This window comes from Malaya genurostris, chromosome 1 (assembly GCF_030247185.1).
Source record: "Malaya genurostris strain Urasoe2022 chromosome 1, Malgen_1.1, whole genome shotgun sequence".
NCBI classification, from domain to species: domain Eukaryota; kingdom Metazoa; phylum Arthropoda; class Insecta; order Diptera; family Culicidae; genus Malaya; species Malaya genurostris.
Genome location: NC_080570.1, coordinates 61725636 through 61751961, shown reverse-complemented (window position 1 = coordinate 61751961; position 26326 = coordinate 61725636). Strand labels below are relative to the sequence as shown.

The 26326-nt window shown below is 37.2% G+C and overlaps 3 protein-coding genes across 6 annotated transcripts in view; 1 reads left to right on the top strand and 2 right to left on the bottom strand.

The window, feature by feature from the left end:
• Positions 1 to 78: 78 nt before the first annotated feature.
• On the bottom strand, positions 79 to 1301 carry LOC131440243 (TBC1 domain family member 7). The gene is made up of 4 exons (XM_058611350.1): positions 1053 to 1301; positions 773 to 957; positions 316 to 720; positions 79 to 248 (listed from the first exon to the last, which is right to left on the bottom strand). The coding sequence occupies exons 1-4, from the start codon at positions 1237 to 1239 to the stop codon at positions 132 to 134; spliced, it is 894 nt and encodes a 297-aa protein (XP_058467333.1). The 5' UTR covers positions 1240 to 1301; the 3' UTR covers positions 79 to 131.
• A 153-nt stretch (positions 1302 to 1454) lies between these two features.
• On the top strand, positions 1455 to 3546 carry LOC131440241 (DNA-directed RNA polymerase III subunit RPC3). The gene is made up of 2 exons (XM_058611348.1): positions 1455 to 1768; positions 2041 to 3546. Exons 1-2 carry the CDS (start codon positions 1622 to 1624, stop codon positions 3415 to 3417), a joined length of 1524 nt encoding a protein of 507 aa, XP_058467331.1. The 5' UTR covers positions 1455 to 1621; the 3' UTR covers positions 3418 to 3546.
• Positions 3528 to 26326, bottom strand: part of LOC131440240 (juvenile hormone esterase) — a 58533-nt gene continuing 35734 nt past the window's right edge. For all 4 annotated transcript variants that reach the window (XM_058611345.1, XM_058611344.1, XM_058611346.1 and 1 more), the window contains exons 3-8: positions 24461 to 24583; positions 24086 to 24387; positions 23316 to 24025; positions 23080 to 23258; positions 22732 to 23015; positions 3528 to 4006 (exon numbers count right to left, since the gene is read on the bottom strand). In XM_058611345.1, the coding sequence (XP_058467328.1) occupies positions 3817 to 4006; positions 22732 to 23015; positions 23080 to 23258; positions 23316 to 24025; positions 24086 to 24387; positions 24461 to 24583 (1788 nt within the window). In that variant the 3' untranslated portion in view covers positions 3528 to 3816. The remainder of the gene's footprint in view (positions 4007 to 22731; positions 23016 to 23079; positions 23259 to 23315; positions 24026 to 24085; positions 24388 to 24460; positions 24584 to 26326) is intronic.

Below are 26326 nucleotides of genomic sequence, written 5' to 3'. Positions count from 1 at the left end.
TAGCATTTTACTTTCTTAAATAAACTTAATCATATAAAAAATAATTCGACAAATAATTTACTGTATCATTTGTAACAGAACTGTGGTACGTGAATAAACTTCTATTCAAACATGCTTGAAAAAATACGATCTCAAATTATCATTTTTACTTTAGATTGAAGAATGAACTCGTTATGACCCTTGTTTTGTTGCCATAGTTCTATCGCTTTATTCACGATCAAGTCGGCTGTTTCCTGTTCTCCTTTAATCTGGGAAAAATATTAAATATTAAACATATTTTTCAACATACTCAGTGTAGACTCATAATATACTCACGGATTCTATGCATTTCAAAAGACTGCAAAGATCGGTACATTGAAGTACCTTCCTACGAAGCGTTCGCAAAATCTCTATCAGTACAAATATCACAATTTTGACCGAACCGCCGCAGATTTTATCCCATATTCTGATAAGCGCTGGCTCCGAAAGCAGACCAGCAAAGAACGATCCGTACCACTTAGTTAATGGTAGAGCAGAGAGAATATCACACGATTTAAGATGGATGAATAAACCGTTATCCTCCTTTTCTAGTATGGTGTTGGTGAGATCGGAAAGTTTACCCATTTCCTCCAAAATTTCCTGACTATATTCATGAAACCCTTTCGCCATCCAATAGATTTCGATGTCATTGTCGAATATTTGCAATAAAACTTCGGTAATATTGCAAAACGGGCTGTCTTGCTATTAATAAAAGTTATTATTTGTATGATAAAGCTTCCTATAAAATACATACATTCAAGTCGAATCCAAGACAGAGCTGTTTGGTTTCCAGTAACCACATAGCATAGAGAACCTTATGTTTAGGGGTTTTAACTTCTACAAGTCGCATTACTTGTAGTGCTCGCAACAAATCTGTATATACTGCCTCCCGTTGAGTCATAACGTATTGTCGAGAGTCGGTGTAGGCGGGAGTAACTCCTTGAAAAAACGCGAATGGTAAACATATATACAGTATACATTTTAATATAAAAACATATGCAGAAGCGTATATGAAATTTGTTTGGAGTACTTACCTAATAAGAAGTTCCACAAGACATTTCGATGAATGTTCGGCACAGTGAAGAGAATGCAAAACTGTTTTAACTTAAGTACGTTCAGTGGTTTATCTTTTAGCAGAATCTCCAGTGACTTCCGTTCCTCTACGCTACGACAACCAACTTTTTCGTAATAAGTGGAGCGGAAGTTCCGTTTATCAGCCATTGAAGCTTAATGTTTACGAAAACTGAAAGCGAATCGATGAAATCCTAACAAAACATACATTATTGACGCTAAACTAAAGCAACAGCTGATCGTAGGATCTCACAGCGGTACTCACTCTCTTCGTGCACGTGTTATGTTACAGAATGCTACACTGTTTTGAGCATGGGTGAGTATTCAAATAAACGTCAAAATCCTCAACGTAAGCTCGTCAGAATTTTATGCATGTGCGTGCATTAAACATATTTTTCTGCACAGAATAGTAATTATTGTAGGGACCTGTCGACCCAACATTAGTGATAAATATTGTCGCGAAGAAAGAAATAAAACGACAATACTCGGAAGCTGATTGATAATTTTAAGTTAGAAGCTCTTAATTTGCGAAATGTCAATTCAGTTAGGCAAATTGTGTTCATGTATCATACAACAGCATTTCGGTGAAGTCGTACGAATGGTCGCCGATGATCTCTTCGCGGCGGTATCTAAGACGTTACCAATGATAGTGAAAAGTACTGAGCTGTCCAAGTCGGAGGTAAGGAAGAAATGATTTGTTTGTTATTTTATGGTTCAAAAACTGACTAGGAACGACCAAATTTTACCTTGGGAAGTGTAAAGGATTGTTCCAATGCAGGGAGATAATTGAAGAACTAGAAGGATATCGAAGAGGTATTTGTTAAATTTTGACTGAGTAAAAAAGTATGTTAAATGTTTCATTTTCGGCTTGTGCGTGCATCTAGTGTAGCTCTGTATTGGAATGATCCTACTGCGTACTTTGATATTTTCTTATACATTTTACTGTTGTAGGTCTGCAAAGCTCTTGCGGTTTTGATAAAGTTCAGTCTGGCAAGATATCAACCTAATAAATCCAGTACTGCTTATGAGTACATTTTGGACTATGAACGAATTCTTATGGTGCTGCGGTATCCACGTTACGTGCATTTAATACAAACTAAGTATGGCCACGAGTCCGCAATATTAACAGAGGAGTTACTTCGCTCAGGGTATCAAACTGCATCCTATATCATTCTAAAGGCGACATCGATTTCCGACGTAAAAGACAAAAACACTATTACCACATTACGGCAGAAGTTCAGTGATCTGGTCGGTATGAACTATTTCATTAGGACGCCAGAACCGAAACTAATCGAGACAAACAAGGAACTTTTCATGTTAGAACATGAGGACTCTAAGCTCTTCCAGATGCCTGAGTTGGATCTTCGCATGTTACTCGATCTACAGGAAGGGAAGACTTCCAAAGCTCCCGACGAAGGTATCCATTGGATGGTAAATTTAGAAAAGTTTCACTTAGATTTTCGAGATGCGATTATGTTGAATGCCGTGGAACGGCTCATTGATGCCAATGCAGCAGAGTGCTTGAAGTACTTGTTGCAGTTGATGTATACTCGAACCAAACCGTGGGAAATGGTTTCGAATCCTATACCATTAGTTGAGTTGAAGCAGCTTTGTGAGAAAAAATCAAGCAATTTAGAATTGATCAAGTTTTTAGATCAATACGTAGCTGTAATCGAATCGGTTAACTTTTTAAGCAAGTATGGCGATATGGGTGGTGGGCAGTACACATTGAATATGAAAAAAATTTTGGAGCAGCTCAATTGGAGTTGTATCGAAAACATCATAACGGAAAAGTACGGTTCCAAAGCAGTCCGTATTTTCAGGGTGACAAGATTGAAAAAATTTATTGAACAGGAAGATATACAGAAGGAGGCGATGGTACCGGCGAAGGAAGCAAAACAGTTAACCTACAAGTTGCTGGAGGAAAACTTCCTTCAGATTCAAACATTTCGTAAACCGGGCGGAGGAAATGCCGGTGCACCGAAATCATTTTTCTTATTCTATGTGAACCAACCGCAAATTGTTTCCATGTTGCTGGAAATCTGCTACAAATCGTTGTATAACTCAATAACCCGATCAACTCACGACAAGACCGTCAACAAACGATTGATTGAGAAGAGTCAGCGACTCGATAGTATTGTGGAAGCGATGAAAGAACGAGGTGAGTCGGAAGAATACATAGCAGAAATACAAGAAACTCTGACACCGCCAGAAAAAGAAATTTTACAAAAGGTTAAAATTCGAGTGAAAAGTTTGTACAGTGCGGAAATTGGAATCGATGAAACAATCTTTTTACTCAAACTGTATCAGCAATATCAGAAAAAGTAACAAACGATTTCAACACATTTTAGCACTATCAAGGTAGAATTCGACGTTGTCGATTTTATCTGTTAAAGGTGATTTATTTCGGATATCAAATGCAGAGAAAAATATTGAAATTCTTTATTTGATCTTTAATTATTATTTTCATTCAGTCTCACTAAAACTATCCAAAAGCATCACAATGCCAACGGTATTCAAACTGGTATCTATTTTATCTAAACCTGCTTCAGTTTTGAGGGAACAGAACGTAGCGGTCGGCAAGTTAACATGTTGTTTCTTGAAATTTGTGCTATGAAAATCAAATGCCATACGATAGCCTAGAAACAAAGTTCCATTCCATCGCAAAACTAATTTTGTGGAATTTTATATAACTATAAACTCACTTAAAAGCTTAATAAATGATCGTTAAAATATGTCACCATTGTACTTTGCGTATGTTTCATCCCAGAAACGAAGTCGTTCCGGTTCCGGGTTGTTACTAGGTGTTAAGCTGGATGTAATATCGAGGTATGGAAGCTCTGTCATACTGTGCGGTGTCACGCATGGCCAGCGTGTACTCGCCATCAGATCATCCCTTCCGTGAGGTGTCGGGTTACTTGAAGAAAAAAAAAAAAGAAATTGTAATTACATTAGTTAATCGTAAAAGCATGGTTGATCAAGAACTCGAACTCTGAAATGGAAACCATAGAATCCAATCAGTATTTTTTCATCAGATACAAGTTAATTTAAATAATGTCATTAACACAATTCGTATAATGCTTTTAGTGTTTTTAGCTCCCGATGCATAATTAATGACAGTTATAAAATTTGAATTTAAAATTATCACAAAGGACCTTTTTTAATCCACCTAGTGGTTTGATAATATTTTTCTCTTGTCAATGACACAGTCCACTAGCACTTTTTTTCATTAAGATAATCTCTGACTCAAATTTGGGCTCAGTTTTTATACAAGTTCATTCAGATTGATTCGGATAGCTCACAAAAGCATGATTCAGCGTTTAGGTCACATATTCGGCTTCATTCCTCAAACCTAATGTATCAGCAATAATAAATTGGTCACTTTCTGAAATAATTGTGGGGATAGAAAAAGAGTCAGGTGCGTCACTTGTACGATTATATATCCGAAACTTGAAGTGTCAGCCATATGATCTTCGAATTCGATACCGAACCTAATGAACCTAGTCTCAAACGAACCTAAAATTGTTAAAATCGGTTTAGCCATCTGTGACTAAATTTATCGGTGAGAAAAAATCAAGTTTTTTTGGTGCAATCATCGGAAAAAGGGCGTTTTGTCGTTAGCGTCACCATTATATCTTCAAACAAGAAGTGATAGCAATTTGATCATCAAAACTGAACAGCGAAAATCTCCGAGAGAATTATGCGATAAGATATAAAGTGGGTTTTGTGGTTTACGACACTTATACCATTAAACACATACATACACACATGCATTTTCCGATCTCGCTTGATCGAATGGTGTATTACACCAGGGGTTTCAGGAGATACGATCAGAAGTCGATTTTCCAGCAATTCTATTACCTTTCCAAAAAAAAGCGAAAATACTGGCCACCACAGTTTCCAGTAAACTCGAACATCGGACGGAACACGCAGGAACCCAATAAATTCGAACATCGGACGTATCATGCACGAAAGCATTTGATTGCGTTTCGAGCAAGATTAAAGCTTACATTTTGTCCCGGGTTGGTGGTTCAATGCATAGGACGCTTGCTAGCCAGTTGTCGTATGTTCGAACCCCGACCTGGAAGGATTCTTAGTGTTGAAAATGCTTTGCGACTTCCAAAAAACTACATCGTTAACCCCCGGTTGGGAATAGCTGCGGTATTGCATACATTCCCGTTGCAGTTGTCGCAAGTTCCGCATTGGCAAGTTATACATTGGCTAATGAACGTGATAAAAACGATTAACGCTGGTTGCGGTTTTCTTCAGACCAACTTCAGCGACAATACAACATCCTCTTCTTTCAGGAGATATACAAGAGCGTCGAACGGAAATGTTCAGTATTATGCGAAAGCGTCAGTCGTGCCAGAGAAGCAATCAATTATTGAGAAGAAGTGACCAAAGGGGTTAGTGAAAACCGTCTTTCCATAAGGGTAGTTTTTCGGTCCGACTTGGTCGCTTGGAAGAGATTTCAGGAGAAGGTGGATCAGCTGAAGATTAGCCTTTTATCAAAGACCACAAACCCTTTCAACGTCCCACAGCTGTGGTCTAAAGAAAATTTTTGTTCAGACCTCAAGCGCCGACACCGAGGCCATGTTAGAGCTGGACAATATGCCAATATCCATGGTTTTATCAGTTTTACGTCTTACAATAGTCTATTTTCTTAAGCGTGCAATAGTTACTTCAATCCAGTTGCTTGCTGATGAGATTAGTGTGTGTGTCAAGCTGTGTAAGCTATTTGAATGATACAGAGTAGTGTAATGAACGATGAGCAAATTCAAAGAAAAAAAAAACATTGGCACGTTGTAATTGACTTCAGAAAGAGCAGTATCTGATCTTCCGTTAGCGAAAAAGAGATCATGCATAGGGAAATGTCCCTCGACATGAACATGGTACAAGAACCGCAGGTGAACAAATTTGATAATGCAATATACATACCGTTTCTTGATGAATACGAAAAGGAAGTAGCCAAATTCACAAAAAAAACACTGGGTTGAGCAAAACCATTTAATGTATAATGCTATACACGTGTGCGTTGAGAAATATGTCGTTGATGTGCTTGTTCATGAGATTTAAAGAAAGCTCCATACAAAAACACGTGGAGCAGTATGGTGAAACTCTTTCCATAGACAGGGAATTGCGGAGGAACTTTGTCCCTGACGTACGGAATAATTTTTTCGGGTTTTAACGATATCAAACTAACTAGAAATTATGACAGGGGAGAGAATATGAAATTATAGAGCCATAGTACCAAAGGAAGAGCAAGGATGTAAAGATAAAGTGCGAAAAATTTTTTTTTTACTTTTTACTTTTTTTTAGACTTATTTTAACGATGAGTGGAGCACTGCCTGTGCGCCGCCTGCACCCTGGGACGCATAGCCATACGCTACAACTCCAGGCACTCAAGCAATAGTTTCGGACGAATCTTCCATTCCGGTGTTATAACTAGCTATATAGAGATGAGAAAATATCAACACAATAAAACACATTGTGTGAGAAACCGTCGTGGGCAAAATGTGACAACTTTTCGTAACTTTCCTTTGGCCGGTTCGGATAGTAAATGGCAAACGACCTTTGCCTTTACTTTCTGACATATCAAAGACTCGGATGATTCGTATCGCTATTCGACTCCTCTGGTAGAAGGTAAAAGTTTAGATACGAGAAGCCTTCTGCTTACTTAAATGACTCTTGTCACGTCTCATTTTTCCGCACTTTATCTTCACATCCTTGCTCTTTTTTGAGTACTATGGCTCTATAATTTCATATTCTTTCTCCTCTCATAATCTCTAGTTAGTTTGATATCGGTAAAAACCGAAAAAAGTAAAAATTACTGACTGACCAGAAGTTATAAATGAAATAAAAATAAGTACGAAATAATATTCGTATATTCCATATGTGGTTGAAGAGGTCGTTTTATTCTTACTTGGATTTCGAAAATCAAAGAATATAATTCACATACGAGAATCAAAGCCACATGCTAATACCTTCAGAAAACTGACCCATTTTGGAAAGTCTTGCGAAAAATCGGACAAACGAACATCCAAGGACATCGAAAAAATTTCTATACAGGATCCAAGCAGCACTTCAGGGACAAGAGTTAACTTATTTTTCAAACTTATAACGATCCTTCCAACAACATCAATACCACAACAACTACAATAGCTTTTTAACCAAACACTCAAATGTTAACAACAAAAATGGAAGCAGCAGCAAAAGGAAAAACGAATCAATGGGCAAATGCGCGAGTAGTGAAGCAATAGTTCCGAAAACCTAAATGACTGCTTTTCCTCCAAGGTCATATTTATATGATATTAAAAATAAATTGACACCTGAAGTTATATTACGAGATAATCTTCGGCTTTTTATTTTACTGGACCTTATTTTGATAGCCTTTCTGAGTCTCAATACAGAGCCATTACATGAGACATCCAGGATAAATAAAGTAATGTTTCACGTAAGTGGACAAACACAAGCTCGCATGATTGAAGCTTTATAGAATATACTGTGTGGTACTAATAATCATAAAGCTATGCGAACTGTTGTGATGAACTATACATGTTTTTTGGAAAGGCGCAGAATTTATAAATTTCTGCAAAATTAATTAGAATAACCAAGCACGTTTCGTTCACACGTACATTCATATTCTTTCCCATCAGTACCAATTACCCGCGGTAAGGAGTTGGTGATTAATAGATTGTGGCATCAGATGGAACTCAGATGGCATTCAACGAGTATGTTCTGCAAAACATGTCCAATACTAGTGTACATAAAAAACTCTTATTTGAGCGGCCGAACCGGTCGCGGATCGCATCATTGGGTTTTGCTTCAGCGCTGTCGTGTAAATCGACACGCTCTCACCTTAGTTGTGAAAATGTTCAAGATGCACTTAATGCCACGAGTCGCTGTCGGTTGTTTCCTGCTTGGACGGAAGGTTTTTCTGAACATCTTACGGTGTGCAAGTGATACTGCTGTTGGAATAGCAAAAACGAGCGTAGTATATACACTAACTCAGGGTCGAAATACGAACCTCATTTTCGTCAGAATACATTAACCTTGCTCGTTCAGCAATGCATCGATAAGCAGCATCGCACAGTTAGAGATGCGAAGGGTTTGAACTAAGTTAAAAATTATGTCACTCTTTCAAGAGTGTAGTTTCGATATCATAAGCTGCAAGTGTTTACAGTTATTGGACTATGATAGGAGTTTACTTTGGTAAGAAATAAATTGTGTATTTAGCCACAAGTTTCAACTTTTTAGCACCTTTGCGTAATTAAACTCTTCTGAGATAGAATTTGAAATGCAAGCACAATTTTATTCTTAATCAGCTTTTGGCTCCTGAAAAATTCCTGGTTGCAATATTTACCTGAGAAATTACATTAATATTATTCATATGACGTAACATTCCACATATCTTTTATGGTTTGTCCGAATAGAGACGGTACACGAAGCAAAAATTGTCGAGATGGCTTCGAAGTCGCAAGCGTAGAACAAATAATTATGGGAACAGCTCCACCTGAGAGTTTCAAAATAAATTTTCGGAGATCATTTTTGTTCGTTGCGTTTTTGGCAAGTACATTCTATTGCTCCAAAATACTGACAAAATTTTAAATGTATTGCTCTGCCATTTTCCGGAATTTCTCAGGATTTTTACGTATGCGATTCAATTCAAGTGATATAAACTATCATAGAACATTGGAAAAATCTGTTTTAATCCAACTAGTGGGGCAATGATGCAATTCTCTCTCATATATCCTATATACTAGAGTATTCATTCGAAAAAAACATTAAACTTGAATAAGGACTACAAAGTTTATTTGGAAATAAACTTACATAACTTTTTTAACTTGTAAGCAATTATAAGTTAATTTTAATTAATAAGTTTTTTTCCTCTCTAAATCTCTCTCTCACTCTATAACTCAGAGACCAGAAGTCGGATTCAGATGAAATTCAATAGCGACTAATAGGACCTGAAGACCTTTAATTTGAGCTTCTGTTTGTGAAAATCGACTGAGAAGGCTGCGTCTTAGAGAGAAATTACATTATTTGACTTATACATACATACACACACGCACAGACATTCTTCAGCTCGACGAACTGAGTCGAATAGTCATATTTTACTAGTCCATTTTCAGGTGATTGAATAACCTTTTTATAAGAGGAAAGCAAAAATATTCGCTTGATTTAACTAACTACAAAAATATTCGTTTAAAGAGAACTTTAACACTTGTTGGCTTAGTCAACCCCGGGCAGGTTCAAAATCATTCTTTTGTCTCGCGTCTTCTTTCAGGGTAGTTGATTTTTTTTGTTTTGATTAAAGAGGTTTTAACCATAAGGTCATACGCCTCTTCGGGCCAGAAAAACTATCTGTGGAGTAGGGTATCGAACTCAGCCGGGCTGTGTGAAAGGCATCAACTTATCCATCACGCTATACCCGTCCTCTTCTTTAGTTCTGTCAGAGCACTTAGTGTCTGTGTGATGTAATTTTATCGTAGACCAACTAACAAAACATAACAAAAACCCTCTTCTTCTTATACGACATATGCTTATATTTATCAAAACTCAACACTCAACAAATGCTTTTTTCAGAATTTATGGAAATTTACTAGAATAACATAATTTTGTTTGTGTACAAAATCCATTAGTTTAATTGATTATTTCAATGCATTTGATTATCTCTCTTTGTGAAGCTTCTTGCTATGAGTAACAATTTATCAACATAATTATTATGAAATTAAAATTAAAATTTAAATTATCAAGCCTATCGGAACAAAAAATCAGCAAGTTATGGGCCTTTATCATTGCTTATCACATACTGCGAAGAAGTAAGAGCTCGGCACTTAGGCCCAAGATTTCTGCTTTGATTGACCTAAAAGCTTGACAAAACATTCTTGGAATGTTTCATTGTAACATATTATAAAAGAAAAAATATGATTTTTTTTTAAATATTAGACCCTACGAGCTTGTTTCCTTGGATTTTTTAGACAAAAAATTTTAAACGTGTTTTTCTCGAAATCAGGTTTTAAAAGTCCGTGTCCATCGTCATTCAAAACCTACTGCACCAATATTTTTCAAATTTTGCACACACTTTCTACATATAAAAAACCAGACCCCAACGTTTTCCTTTTCGTTATTTGTTACTTTGGGGAGGTTTTACAGCTACAAAATGGTGGATTTTTTTGTGAAAATTCGTAGTTTTCACTTTCAACAACCACCAAAAATTCAAAAAATTTATAAAACAAACCAAACAGAAATGTTGGGATCTAGAAAAACTTCTACTCTAACTATGCTGCTTTGATATGTTCACTGTCTGTGCTGAGTTACAGTGGACATGGCAAATCATGATTTTAAGAAGCGTGCCTTAAAATACTGAGGGGGACGGGTGTAGCGTAATGGGTAAGTCGATGCCTTTCACGCAGCCCACCTGGGTTCGATTCCCAACCCCGCACATAGGGTCAGAAAGTTTTTCTGGCCCGAAGAGGCGAATGACCTTAAGGTTAAAACCTCTATAATCGAAACAAAAAAAATAAAAATACCTCTTCACCGACTTATTTCTCAATATTTTCCCACGGAAAAATTACAAAATGGTTTTCGAATGATGCTTTTCATCTTGCAAAACATTGGAATTTATTTTGTTGAGCGATAATTCTTAAAAAAAAAACCGCAAAAATGATGATTTTTTCATCATTTAGACCCTACCTTCCCTTTAAGAACGTTTTTTTCTCATTTTTGCATTGTCGCTCTAAATGTCGGTTTGCAATTTTCAACACACTTTACCGTACAGTTCTGGAATCGGTAGTCGGATCTAGATGAAATTCCATAGCCAACTATGGCTCGATAAGACCTTTCATTTGAGTGTAATTTCGTGCAAATCGATTTTGTCATCTCTGAGAAAATGAAGTGAGCTCCATTTTGAAGTTTTTGTTCACTGTTTCCGATACTTCTGGAACTGATAACTGGAATTCGTTATAGCCGAAGTAGGTTTATGTGGGGTCGAAAGGGGTATTCGCCCCGTGTGCAACATTTTTGAGGGGTAGCAAAACAATCTTCATGGGGATCTTTTTTTTCACTTATCGATGGTGAAGTCGAGGGACGGTTATTTGTTCACTAAACCGATGACTTCTTCGATGTGGGCGGCAATTTTTGCGAAACATCTGTTTTCGTTTAAGCACTCAATTTTCGTTATCGAGTTGGCAGTAGAATGAATGATTTATGAAACTATTCAGATATGATTGAGGTATCTCACATCATAGGGGTCCAATTAGTCAGGCTCACATGTTATGTAAACAATGGATTTTTATGTTTTCAATCGAGCGCTGGTCGTATCCGCTCTTCATGCGTGGTGATAAACATATATTTTATCCGCGATCAGGTCAGGTTTCTACACGCAGGCTGTTGGTCAAATGTATCGCGCATATACAGAATTACATAACCCTACTCCTATGAGCGTACACAGCTAAATATATTATGTACATGTACACACATTTCCTTGTACATATTAGGAGCACGAAATATAATATAAAAATGTATGTTATGTTGAGTTTGTTGACGAAATAGTAAACGATCATTCAAAATAACTGTCTTTCTAATTTAGTGATTCTCAAACAGCAACGTTTCAGGTCTTTGCTTCCACGCACTGGGACCACTGTTGGAATCATTGTTTAGATCGGAAAATTTCATTCAATTCCATTTCACACCGAAATTAAATTTCAGGATACATTTAAAGTTTATCAATTTTACGTACATTTTCGATTTCTATACAATCGCTACACAGTACAGAACAGAAAAATATCCCACATTGATTCCCAGACGGACTGAGTAATTAACGTTTACTCGATTGCTCGACTTGAGTACTCGATTAAAAGTGACATTATAAATGTCATTGAATTTTCTTTCTCTTTATGATCTATATAGTTAAAGTGGTACAGCGATTTACGTCATTTTATCGCACTCTACACAGGCCTTTTTGTTGGTTTTCAGTAAATTTTAACTATTTTTACCTTTTTTTATATATATAAAAAATAGGTATAGAATTCGCTCAAACTTTCGAAAAATTTTCCAAGGCTCGGAGGGCCGAATGTCATACACCAATCGATTCAGCTCGACGAACTGATCAAATGTCCGTGTGTGTGTGTGTGTGTGTGTGTGTGTGTGTGTGTGTGTGTGTGTGTGTGTGTGTGTGTGTGTGTGTGTGTGTGTGTGTGTGTGTGTGTGTGTGTGTGTGTGTGTGTGTGTGTGTGTGTGTGTGTGTGTGTGTGTGTGTGTGTGTGTGTGTGTGCGTGTGTGTGTATGTGTGTGTATGTGTGTGTGTGTCTGTATGTGTGTTGTCAACAAAGAGGTCGAGATCTCAGAGATGGCTGGACCGATTTTGATCAAACTAGTCGCAAATGAAAGGTCTCCCCGTCACCCAGAACGCTATTGAATGGTTTTGAGATCGGATGTTTACTTTTTGAGTTATACGAAGTTTTATGTCAAAATTTTCAGTTTTTACCTTTTTTATATATATAAAAAATAGGTATAGAATTCGCTCAAACTTTCGAAAATTTTTCCGAGGCCCGGAGGGCCGAATGACATATATCAATCGATTCAGCTCGACGAACTGAGCAAATGTCTGTGTGTGTGTATGTGTGTGTGTGTCTGTATGTGTGTTGTCAACTAAGAGGTCGAGATCTCAGAGATGGCTAGACCGATTTTGATCAAACTAGTCGCAAATGAAAGGTCTCCCCGTCACCCAAAACGCTATTGAATGGTTTTGAGATCGGATGTTTACTTTTTGAGTTACACGAAGTTTTATGTCAAAATTTTCAGTTTTTTGACAGTATCTGTCACAATTGACCTTGAAAACAGAATATGTTTTCAGACTTAGATTCCGCACGATAATACCTATTCAACAAGCCATAGATTGTTAAAATCCGTCCATTTTTAACGGAGATATCGAAATTTTTGTGCAAACGACTTTTCCCCTATTCCAGCAGTAGGAGTTTTGAGCGCTGTATGACAAAGCAATGCTTGGGAGCAACGGAAAACACGATTTTCTATACTGTTACATACAATTGTTTCTAAGTACCAAAAAGCATCCTTTTTCATGACAATTTGCCTCGGACCGATTTTAGCACGGCTCGTTTTTGGCAACATAATCGTTCGAATATGACATATATAAACCAGATGATGGCAGATTTTTTTTTAATTATATTGTTTTAAACTACTTACAGCAATAAATGCTGGAAGAACATAACATCCATATACCATTCGAATCAGTTCGTCGAGATCAGCAAATGCGTGTGTGACAAATAATTTCACTCAATTTTCTCTGAAAATTTCTTTTCTACAAATTCAGATTCATACGAAAATTCGTATGCTCCCAAACAAAGTTCCTGAATTATGTTTGGTTCCGACCTCTTGTTCCGGAATTACAGGATGATATATGAAACGAAATCAAAATTGTGTAACTCATTCTTCTCGTAGATGGCTGAACTGATCTAAGATGCAAATGAAAAGTTTCAAGATTCTTTAAAACATCTTGCTCTTCAGTCAGATCCAACTTCCGGTTTCGGGGATACAGGGTGATTAGTATAAAAATGTCTATTCCACATAAATTAATCTGGTTTATCGGGTTAGCAGATTTGGATAGTCGATAAAAAAAATTAACTTTTTTCAGTTTTAGTGGTATTCAGTTGTCGATTCAGAAGGCACCTAAAAATTTAATTCGTGCTATGATTTCTCAAAGATGTCTTCACTGATTTTCAAATGTTTTGAAACAAATGTAAACTATACAGCTACTCAGGTGAATTTATCTGACTTCGGCCATACCGATTTTAGAATTCCGGTTCCAGTATAAAATCGTTTCTCACAGCTCAATCGTTTTCTCAAAAAAGCCTAATCAAATTTCAGAAACAAAAATTCAAATTGAATTAAACTTATATACATGTTTAATCGGCATGGCATGTTTAATCGATTATCACACTTCTAGATTTAAATTCGATTGTATTAGCAGTTTCGACATTACAGAGTAATGACTGATAACAATCTCAAATTGTCGCTTAAAACGTAGGTGATTAAAATAATGTAATGAAAACTTAAACACCGAAGAATATTCATGCAAAAAACACATGCGGATTGATAAAAAAAGGTATCATCTCACTGCTAGGTGGATTAATCACGTTTTTGACAGTATCTGTCACAATTGACCTTGAAAACAGAATATGTTTTCAGACTTAGATTTCACACGGTAATAGCTATCCAACAAGCCATGGATTGTTAAAATTCGTCCATTTTTAACGGAGATATCGAATTTTTTTTGTGTAAGCGACTTTTTCCCCATATTCCAGCAGTAGAAGTTCTGAGCGCTGTATGGCAAAGAAAGGCTTGGGAGCAACGCGAAACATGATTTTTTATACTGTTACATACAATTGTTTCTAATTACCAAAAAGACTGTGTAGAGCATCATTTTTCATGACATTTTGCCTCGGACCGATTTTAGCACGGCTAGTTTTTGGCAACATAATCGTTCGAATATGACATATTGGAAAGATGGCAGTACTTCCGAATTTAGAACGATTTCATAATTATATTGATTTAAACTGCTTCAGCAATAAATGCTGGAAGAACATAACACCCATATACCATTCGAATCAATTTTACCTTTTTTTCGAGGATGACTCAACCGTTTTCTACAAACTCAGATTCATATGAAAATTCGTATGCTCCTAAATAAGGTTCCTGAATTATGTTTGGATCCGACTTCTGGTTCCGGCACTACAGGATGATATGTGAAACGAAATTAAAGTTGTGTAACTCATTTTCCTCGTAGATGGCTGAACCGATCTAAGATTCAAATGAAACCTAAGAATCATCCAAGATTTGCTGATTTGAATAGTCGACAACCAAATAAACTTATTTCAGGTTTAGTGGTATTCAGTTTTCGATTGGGAAGGTACCCAACAATTTAACTCGTACTGCGATTTCTCAAAGATGTCTACACTGATTTTTAAACATTTTGAAACAAATGTAAACTACTCAGGTGAATTCGTCTGCCTTCGGCTACACCGATTTTCGAATTCCGGCTCCAGTATCGAATCGTTTTTCAAAGCTCAATCGTTTTTTCAAATAAAGCCAAATCGAATTTGAGAAACAAAAATTCAAATTAAAATAAACTTATAGTCCCACAAAAAATTAATTATTTTACCCAATGCTGACTTCCGATTCTGGAATTACAGGAGGATGAATTTTTAAAATTCAAACCGATATAGGAGATGACAACCCGAAAAGCTTTAAAGTTGGATTCAAAACTATTGCAATTTATTCACTATACGAATCGGTTTGGGTTATGCTGGTTCCTGAATACCGGCTCTGGAAGTACCTTAAATTACCGTAAATTCTAAAGTGGAACTTACTTCGACATATCATGGAATGTTTAGTCGATTGTCCCACTTTTAGATAGAGTAATGAGTGATTAAAATGTCAAATTGCAGCGTAAAACGAATGTCACCGATGTCATTAAAATAATGTCACGCCGAAGAATATTCATCAAAAAAACACATGCGGATTGATAAAAAAGGTATCATCTCACTGCTAGGTGGATTAAGCACGTTTTTAAACTAATGATAACGAATATGAGAAGATAAGCTTCACTTTTTCTCATTCAATCCCAACATATTTCCGATTCCAACCGGTCGGCTGAATAAAGAAAATTTTCCCCCTATTCGCCTATTGGATTCGAAATTCATTCCGAACTGCCCAAATTCGAGCGAATGCAGTCGGTGCTACACTATACGGTAGTGCAGTGCGAAAAACAAAAACGGCATTACATGTCGTGAAAATTTCATCATTTTTTCTGTGTACTGGTCTGGTCCGCGCTACTTATGTCAAAGAGGGGGATAAGCAGTAAAGTATGTGGTCCGTCACTGTCCGATGATGGCTCGATGACTGAATAAGTGCTAAATTAAAAAGGCTGGTTCGCGAAGGGGAGTCGCAATTTCATGCGCGACTGGCTGGTTCAAGCGGAACATACTGTCTATTCAGATTTTGTAAAAAATGTCTTTTCAAAGTACCATGTAGTAAGACTGACGATATAGTGCAATTTGATGGATCCATTTTTAATGGTTGGTTCTGCTCGTAAATGTTACAATTTTTGGGGCCAAAGAAGATTGCACATCGAAAGCATTCAGTTTACATGTGAATAAAGAACTATGCTGATACTTTTTTCTCATAACCGATTCGGCTCTATTCAACGAGATAATATAATGTTTTTAAGAGTGCATGTGATTATAAAATACAATTGCGTTTAAATGATGCAAGCGATGATGAAACAAAGCTATGCGTCAAATAGGTTTGATATTCAGGTCATGATGATCGTTTGAAGTTGCACTGATCACATGTATTTCTAATATCCGATTTTGAAAGCCCCGGAAGACGGTTCAAAACCGGAACAAATTGAAAAAAATTATCGAATGCTCTGTAGAGTCAAAAACCAAACAACAAAAGCTAAAAAGTTAGTTATGTGCACTTAGTAAAAATGGTTATTTATGACAACGTTTATAAATTACTAATATTTGGGTTTTATTTTTTGTTATCAATTCGTTCATTATTTTAAATTTTTAAATTATATTTCCTTGACTACATCAACATGATTACAGTAGACCTATGTTGAATGACATTCGTAACATTGATCAAAATAACCGTTCCAATGATTTGAGAAACGAAGTGTTTTGCATATTGAGTGCACTATTGCTCTGTATCGAGGTGTGCTGTTGCTCCTCTTTGGAGGTGCGTGTAATTATATTGACCTTAACATTACTGGGTTACCCGGAAAATACACGTTGAATGTTTCGTTCCGATACACGCATGGCGGAAAATTTACCGCGTATTGCCGTGCCCCCAACGAAGTGGTTTATGTGTTTATGTGCCATGATCAAAACGATGAAATTCGAACTTCGAGTTCCTGTATATTGGTGTATCGCAAAATAACGACCTGATGAATCGTTCAGCAATGTTACACCTCTATCGCATGTATGTTTGGTTTGATTTTTGTAGATTGTAGAGAATGGTATGATTACAGACTAGGTTGTCGGTCGCTTTGTTGGGAATGCACATAATAAATACTGCAAAGAACACCACAGAACTAGACTAATAGGACAGGTAAGTAGAATATAAGAGAACAAATTTTAAACGAACATTGAAAACTAAGTAAAAAATTAGATCTAAGCAACACTAGAATCTAGAAATCTTCGAAAGTCACAGAATCGGATTATGACATTCAGACATGACCATTATAAATGTATTTCATATATGTGCTTTATGATACAGAGGTTCAAGCTTTTTATTCAAGAAATTCATGAGATAGTTCAATGAGAATGGTATGAAATATATGAGACGAAAGAAATCTGGACTTGCTGAGACAAATAAGCTCATCTAATCGTAAGTATTTTCTGCTAACCCTGGGTGGCCTCTCCTAATCTTTTTTAATCCCTGTAAAATTACTGTAAACGCGTAAATCCCGCGCAATCCCTCCAAAACTTTTTTTAATCCCGTTCGATCTCTCCTAAAAGCCTGTTCGCACTATACCGGGACGACCGGGACGGGACCATCCGGGACGGGACCATCCGGGACGTTTTTTTTCCTCATCGGCGATGACTGAGCTGCCGGCGTGTGCATGTATTGGAATCCCGGATCCGGGATAAAATCCAAACTTCTGTGTTCGAACAAAAAATCAGTCTGTGCAAAAAAGCGCTCTGTCGGAAATATATTTTCACTGTGTTTCCCTAGCAATTTGAAAACTCTTAGGAGTTCATCGGCAGTCAGTGATCGATTTCAAAAATCTGTGAAAGTCTGTTACATTATTAAAAGCTGTGCATTATATTAGGAAATTGTAAACTTGCTGATCGTATACAATTTATCCTAAACTTTTCTAAACCCGCTAAATTTTGTTTGAGTACAGACAAGGTTTATAGTGATTTGACCCTTGCCTAATCTTGTGAAACTCTTAATTGATAATTCTTCAGTGTATGATCCCAATCAATTATTTCAAAACAGTTTCCAAAACCTAGATTTCAAAACAGTTTCCAAAACCTTGATTTAAGCAGTAATATCTAACTGAAGTCACTGCCGGAAGGGACATGCTTGAATCACGCCCACATTGTCAGTTCGGAATGAATTCCAATCGATTGGTTCGGAAATCTGTATGAGAAAATGCGAACTGGCTTAGCCGATTTCCACAAACTAGGATATAAATGAAAGGTCTTATAGTTTTCTAAGAATTATTGGAACATTTTATCCGGCTCTAGCTTCCGGCTCCGGAACTAAAGCGTAATAAGTGGAAAATTTCCAATTTCATGAGTATTTTTTCACAAACGATGGTCAAAAACAGGTACAAATCCCATCTCATACATAATATGGCTAAAATATTCTTCTAGTTTGCAGAACTTGTTAGTTGTTGGCATATAAACTCAATATACATTCGGAAGCACCGAAAGTAGTGAAGAAAAACCTGTTTTAATCCACCTAGTGGTGTAATGATGCCTTTCTCATATCAATCATACTATTATATACAATACTGTGGTATTCTTCCAAATAATTTTCTTCGATTCTTGAGAAAATAATCGAAATCCTCTTGATTTTCTGTGTACTGAAAAAAACTATCAATTGGAGAAGATTTGAGGTTGGTTTAGAGAACTTTTTACGGTTTTTCCCCTTTTCAGTGATGGTATAAAATTTTTAACACACTTTACCCATATATATCCGGATCCGGAAGTCGGATCCGGACGAAATTCAGGAATTACGTATGGGACCACAGGACCTTTGATTTGAACCTAAGTTTATGAAAATCGGTCGCGCCATCTAGGAGAAAAGTTAGAACACATATTTTTATTTTTCACCCCATAACTCCGGAACCGAAAGTCAGATCCAAATAATATTCAGGAATTTTGTATGGGACCACAAGACCTTTCATTTTAGTTTGTGAAAATCGGTCCAGCCATCTCCGAGAAAAGTTAATGCAAAATACACACACATACATTCGGCCCTCCGGGCTTCGGTTCAAAAGTCGGTTCTTACAGTGATTGCATAACTTTCTATATAAGAAAAGCAAAACTCCACAAATACAACTCACTTCGATTTCTCAGCAATGCTTGAACCGATTTTCACCAATCCTAGTTCAAATCAAAACTCACATTGTTTAAAAAGCTACTATGAAATTTTATTTATATTCGACTTCCGGTTCTGCTGTTACAGGACGATGAGTGTCAAAGTTTTCAAATCGCAATATAGAATGACAATATGTACAGCACCGGTACGTGCAAGGTGGAAGAATAAAACAACACGAACGATGCGTGCTTTGTTCTATTGCGTACACGCAAAAGAGAAAATGAAACGGCTACGGATATCTGCTACTGATGTGTGATATTGGTAAAAGACGGTGATAGATAAAATTTTTTAGCTATTCTATGATAAGTGCAACCGAACTGAACTTCATTGAATCTCATTTGAAAAAAATAAACGTACAACGAAATTTCAAGCTTCGCGATGTAAATTCAATTTTCACAGCCGACAGTGCAGTAATACCGTGCCTACACGTAATGTCAATTATAACAATAAAAATAATAATCCTACTACATGTTTTATGCTGCTGATTTATGTTGTTTAGCTTGACTTACATATGCAAAAGTAACAGCAACGTAGGTTCGCTTCGTTTGTTAGATTTCGTTTAATTGATTTAATCGAAACAGAGCAGGAGATAGCAAGTCTAGGTTTGACTAGGTTCAAATCTGTTCCAATTTGTAGGTCATATTTGTTGTTGGCAAACGAACCAACTTCGGTTATTCCGGTCATCTGAATCCGGTTTCGGAAGTATAGCAAATAGTGATCAAAAGCTGCAAAAAGGTTATCACTCACCTTATTTCAAGATAACCAAATCGATTTTCACAATCTTATAAGTTCAAAGGAAAAGTCTTACAGTTTCATACAGAATTCCTTAAATTTGTTTTGTGTACTACTTCCGACTCTGGAACTACAGAGTAAACAGGATTTTGAGTTTTCCACTGCGAATTCCACTGTAATATTTATAATATTATGAGCAATACGAGAAAGGCATCATTACACCACTAAGTGAATTAAAGCAGATTTTTTGTTGGTCATTCATTGTTTAGACCTTTGAAGAAAGATGCTAATCAGGGCCGGCTAAAGGTTCATTTTAGTAGTAGGTAAATTTTGCGCGGAATCATCAGCAAGCTATATCTAATTGATAGCCCTGGGAAGGGTCATACATAATAAAAAATGAATTATTATGTATTACATTCAAAAAATTCAAGAAAAAGGAAAAAATGTATCACAAATTCCTGAATTTCAGCGCACTATTTCATCGCCTACTTCGCCGGGGTCTTCATCCGGCAGAGATCCCAAGTAAAAATTTCAAATATCTTCAGACAGGGTTGCAAAAGTCTGTATATCCGAAAAAAATCTGCAGTTAGCAAGTATGTCTTTATTTCTCTATAAAGTATGATACGCTAAACTGACTTGGCGAGCAAACCAAATCAAAAGTCTGTAAATTTTGACGAAAGTCAGCGAAAAACTAGATTTTCAGAAGTCTACAACAGTCTGCACAACAAAAAATGTCTGCAGCACTATGTACGAAATCTGCAGATTTACAGACAAATCTGCAGATCTGACATCTCTGTTATCAGGCTCTGATATTGAACCACAGTAACCTGACATCCCATATCGGAAGCTCATCATAACAATCAACCACTTTTCTGATTGGTTGATCGAGGAGCTCAATCTTGTGCATGAGACGTTTTCCCTCGAAAATGTCTTTAACTTGGACATAGAACTTATAGCGTAGATTTTCGAACAACAAGATTGATGTGGCCTTCAGAGGTAATAAGGTGTCTCGCAATTACCTTCATAAACGTGGAAGGGCTTTCATCAATGATCGCTTGCACTTTTCGGATAAATTATGTTCTTCTAAATGTGTCCAAACGTTCCTTATGTGTCTTGCGTCCTGCAAAAGTTTCTACAGGGTCAGTTCGCTCGTACATCTCAACCAAGTCAGTCGATAAACCAAAACCGCTTACGTTAGGGACAGAATAAATCAAGTACAGTATTGTGTAGTGAACAATAGAACGATCTCAAAATGAGTGAACCAAACGAACAAAAGCTACCGCCGATACGGAAGAATACAATTATTGTTGACTTCAGACAGTGCAAAAGTTGTCGATACGAGAACTTGAAGGTTTGCTTAAGGAGCAAATGCATCTTGACATTAAACGTTTGCATTTACTTCAATGCAATAAGACCAATAATGTTATTTATATCCAGTTCTATAAAGAGTTGGATGCATTTCAATTCGCCAAAGACAATAATAATGTGCACTATGTGAAGCATGAAAATATCAAGTACAACATTCCAGTATATATGGAAGATAGTGCTATAGAAGTGCGTGTGCATGATCTTCCCTCAAGCGTCTTATATTCGCGCAACTATGTCCCAATACGGAGAGATTCTCTCTATCGAAAAAGAAAAGTGGAAGAATTTTTCCCCGGTATTCTAAATGGCGTACGTTTGTTACGCATGCGCTTGAGGAGGCCTATACCTTCTTATGTGATATTCGGTCTGGATACAAGAATACCGTGCAAATCACTTGTTACCTATGACAATCAGATGGCCACATGTCAATATTGCCAAAAAGCTGTTCACTACGGTAAGCTGTGTAATAAACCGGACAAGGAGACAACTATGTATACCAACCCCAAGCAAACCCAGTACACCTGTGACAGTCACCAACAACAGGGAAGTATCCCCTTCAACGAAACCATCCAACGTAACCCCTATAGAACAAAATACACCAGCTGCAGTTAACAGCTTACCATCCAACCAACCAGCAACTGCAAACAATGTACAACAAGGTGCATCTACAGCAACTAGCAACGAAATCAACAACAATCCACGGCAATGGATGACGAGGCGAACCACGAACAAACTGCCCCTCAATCCTTGCAGGAGGAAAATGGAAGCTCCTCTCCCTCTAGAAAAAGGGTGACAACGAGATCCAATACAAAAAAAAATTATCTAAAAACTCAGCTAAATCGGCCACGTAAAGCTTGTACGCAAATAGGCCTGAATAAAATATCTTTTAAATATAAAAAAAAAGTTTCTACATCGTCAGCTGATATTTCCAATTCACGGCGAATTATCAAGCGCAGTTGAAAAATTCGAGATTTAAAAAAATTACATGTTTCTAGAAATTATAGACTCATATTTACAATCTAACTTTAACTGGTGTGCCATCTAAATTAATTCTTTGAATCAGTAGACGGATGACAATTATGCATATCTATTGACTGTTATAAAGAATTAATTTCATTTTAGTTTCTTGATAATTTTGATGTTTTCTTTAATTCCATATATAAATTTGGGGTTTTTAATAATGATGTGTAGAGGTTAATTTGAACGCTAAGTGTATTTGGTTACAATTGATTTATAAATTAAGTTAGTTTTTTAAATTTAAAATCGTTAGTTCTTGTATTTTGACAGGTAAAAATTCGTGATGTTGTTTTACAAAAACTAGGATGAGCAGTTTCTTACCGACATTCAACCTCTTGATTCGGTTAATACTATTTACATTTTCCATGTAGAATAAAAATTAACACTTACCCATACTTCGCAAAGTTGGTCCACATACGTGTCATTTTACTCATCGTTTGTAGCTCAACCGATGAGTTGTCTAGACGAATGTTAAGCACTCCGAAGTGGAAAAGATAGCCTAACTCATCACCATGGCATGCACCAGGCCAGTCGATGCCCAGTATCCTCTTGTAGATACCCAGCGCCCCATCGTACGCGAACCTGTACAACCAGGTCGTATCCTGACCGTCATGAGTAGCATGCAGCCGAGCGAAATTGGTTATCCCATGCAAAAACATAGCATCCGACATAAGCTATAATCAGAGAACAATGGAAGTTTTTACATATATGATTTTGAACAATTGAAACTTTTCTTACGTTCATCATGCTTTGAATAGACGTATTACTGATGTGTGATCCGTTCAAATAGAAGTTGCGCATATCATGCGCCACTGAAGTCCCTTCTAAGGAGTCTCGATCTACGTTCAGATCAATTGGTATCAGTCTTTGGAAATCTGAATCTATAGTCGTTAGCAATTTAGGATCCTTTCGCACCCCTGTGACAATTAAATTGGTTAATTCTACAATACATTTTAAAAGACAAGCACTATTACTTCTCAAAAATAGCATTGCCTCATGAGAATTGAACCCTGTAATTAGTGGAACATGATTATACACTCCGCTCTTCATTATCTGTATTGGTTCATTAACAATCAGTGGTAGTTCTTCTGACGCGTCATCGCCGGTCCAGTTTTCGATCGATGGAACAAATGGCAGTCCGATACTTCGTTTGATATCTTCAGGAGTTATTGTTTTTGCCGCTGCGTTGATGATCTTTTGGGGAGAAGCTTTACGCAAAACCCTCAATAATTCATCTGTACTGTTTGTATAGCATCCAAGTTGTTCTCCTAATCGGAAGGCCCGCTTTTTTGGTGATTTCGCTACCGCCCATGGATTCAAGGCTGTTCCGCTTTGTGCTATTGCTCTGTGAAAAAGACCTTTCGCAAGCGGAGACATCATGAGCATATGGACGGAAACCGATCCGGCTGATTGTCCAAAAACAGTGACAGTTTCGGGGTCTCCTCCAAATGCTGCTATGTTCTCCTGGACCCACTTGAGAGCTAAGATTTGATCTTTTATACCTGCGTTTCCTGGAGCATCTTTTCCAACGCCCAAAAATCCTAGTGGACCCAAACGGTAGTTGAAAGTTACTAGAACGATACCTTCTGGAACAAGATAATCCGGTCCGTAAAGGAACGAATTTCCCGAACCGAATGAAAAGGCTCCGCCATGAATCCATACCATTACAGGGAAACTGGGATTGCTGTAACATTGACATACTTTTAGTACGTTAGACATCAAGATAACATTAGTTGTAACATACTAGCTATCTATGGGTAAATCTGGAGTGTAGACATTGATGAATAAGCAATCTTCGCTGCCTTTGAAATTGTCTAAAATCATGCTTCTGTGGGGACACACAGAACCTTCTCTAAGTGCGCTACGAATACCTTTCCAGGGTATTTCTGGAAGAGGGGCCCGAAATCGTAGTTTTCCAACTGGAGGCTGTGCATAACGTATTCCTTTGAAAGCATAGAACTCGCCGTGGCCTCCACCTTTCACTTTCTGGGTACGTCCTTGAACGGCACCTGCTCGCGTGAGTACTATTGCCCGAGCTTCCTTCTTCTGTTGAAACAGTACGATGTATTGCAGTGGTATGCAATTATGAATTTTAAACATTTGGCCCGGAATTACTTACCCGAAATGAATTAACCACTTCACGTACGAATCCCATCGTGGTCCTGGGAATGATACGCACCAGTGAGTTGAGAGAATCCGATTCGCGAGCGATTCCGGTAAACGTTTTCCATGCTGTCGTTTCCTAGGTAAAAGTTAATAAATTTTATATAAAGTTGTTTATCATTTTGGTTAACTTTCGGTTGTAGAATTCGATTACGTGTGATTGAACATCTAATAATAATAAATAATTATTAACGTAAAACTGTCCAAAACGCATTATTTATAAGCTATACTTTCCATGTCATGGAAAGTCATGCCAGTTAAACCACCCAGAAATTACAGTCCCAGAGGGTGAACTGTGATTATTTCTGGTTGTGCAGTCAGAAATAAGGAGTGTATCGAAAATAAGCTATCCACAAACATTTGTGTTGTACGCATGTATTTGTGATGGGTTTCATGCTCAGATCACAGCATGCTGTGCGTTTGGTTGTCAGCTCTCGTTTGTTTACTTGTTTGTGCGGTTGAAATTCTGCGTTCTCAAAATGTCGCGTATTGAAAAGGAAGTGAAAATGAGGGTTCTGGACACATGGCTAAGCGAAAAGGGTATTACTATGCGAAAATTGGCAAAGCGGTTTGGAATTCATCATGCCAGTGTTAAAGCCATAATTAATAAGTTTGAAGAACACTATTTTTTGGACGAGCTACCCAAAAGAGGCAGAAACCCCGATTCTTCCAACCCGAAACTGAACCAGAAATTGGTATCTCTAATCATGAAGAACAAATCAATGTCAATACGTGATACGAGTGTCGGAATGATCCAGCGTATCAAGAGGCGAAATCACCTGAAGAAGCAGAAAATCTCGAAACAACGTGTAGAACAGAAGCAGCGAGCAGTAACAAGGGCCCGGAAATTGTATTCGCGTCTTTTGCAGTGTTCGGATGCATGCGTTTTGCTGGACGATGAGACTTATGTAAAGGAGGACTCAAAAACCCTTCCATGTCCACAATACTTTACTGTCGTCGTTGGGGAAGATGTGAGCGATGCGGACAGGTCGATTGAACTGGAGAAATTCGGTCGAAAGGTACTGGTATGGCAAGCAATATGTTCCTGTGGTTTGAAGTCAACCATTTTTACACTACCGGAACTATAAATGCAGGAATCTATCGATCTGAGTGCCTCCAGAAGAGATTGTTGCCTTTATATAAGAAGCATAGTACACCTCCACTGTTTTGGCCGGATTTAGCGTCGGCTCACTATGCCATGCCAAAACCATTCTCAATTGGCTTTCGTAAAAGGGTAAAAATTTGAGAAAAATATCAATCCACCAAATTGCTCTTAGCTTCGACCCATCGAACGTTACTCGGCAATCGTGAAGAGGGTCTTCAAGACTGCTAAGGCAGCTGGGAACATGCAGGAGTTGAAAAAAATTGGGCTCAAGCGTCCAAAAAATGCGATGCAAAACTTGTCCGGAACTTGATGAAGAGCGTACGATCAAAAGTTCGAAAATTCGTGAAGGAAAAACTTAAATTTCATCCGGTTCTCATTATGCTCAAGTTTAACCTCGTACAATAAAGGATCAATTTTTAGTTTGAAAAAAATATCGTTTTTTTATCATAATTTGAAAGAAAAATTTGTGGATAGCTTAGTTTCGATACACTCCTTAAACGATGAAAACATTTTATGAAATTCGGTTTGTTCTCGCCAAAGCATACATCATTTGTATCAACTTCATTTGAACTTCGTTTTTATTATAATCAAGGCGTGAGGTATTTACTACTTGGCATAGAAAGCCGTCAACTGTATGGCAAAGGAAAAAGTGTAAGATATTGAATGTTAAATGCTCAAAAGAAAAAAATAAATTTGACCATTTTATCCACAATATTC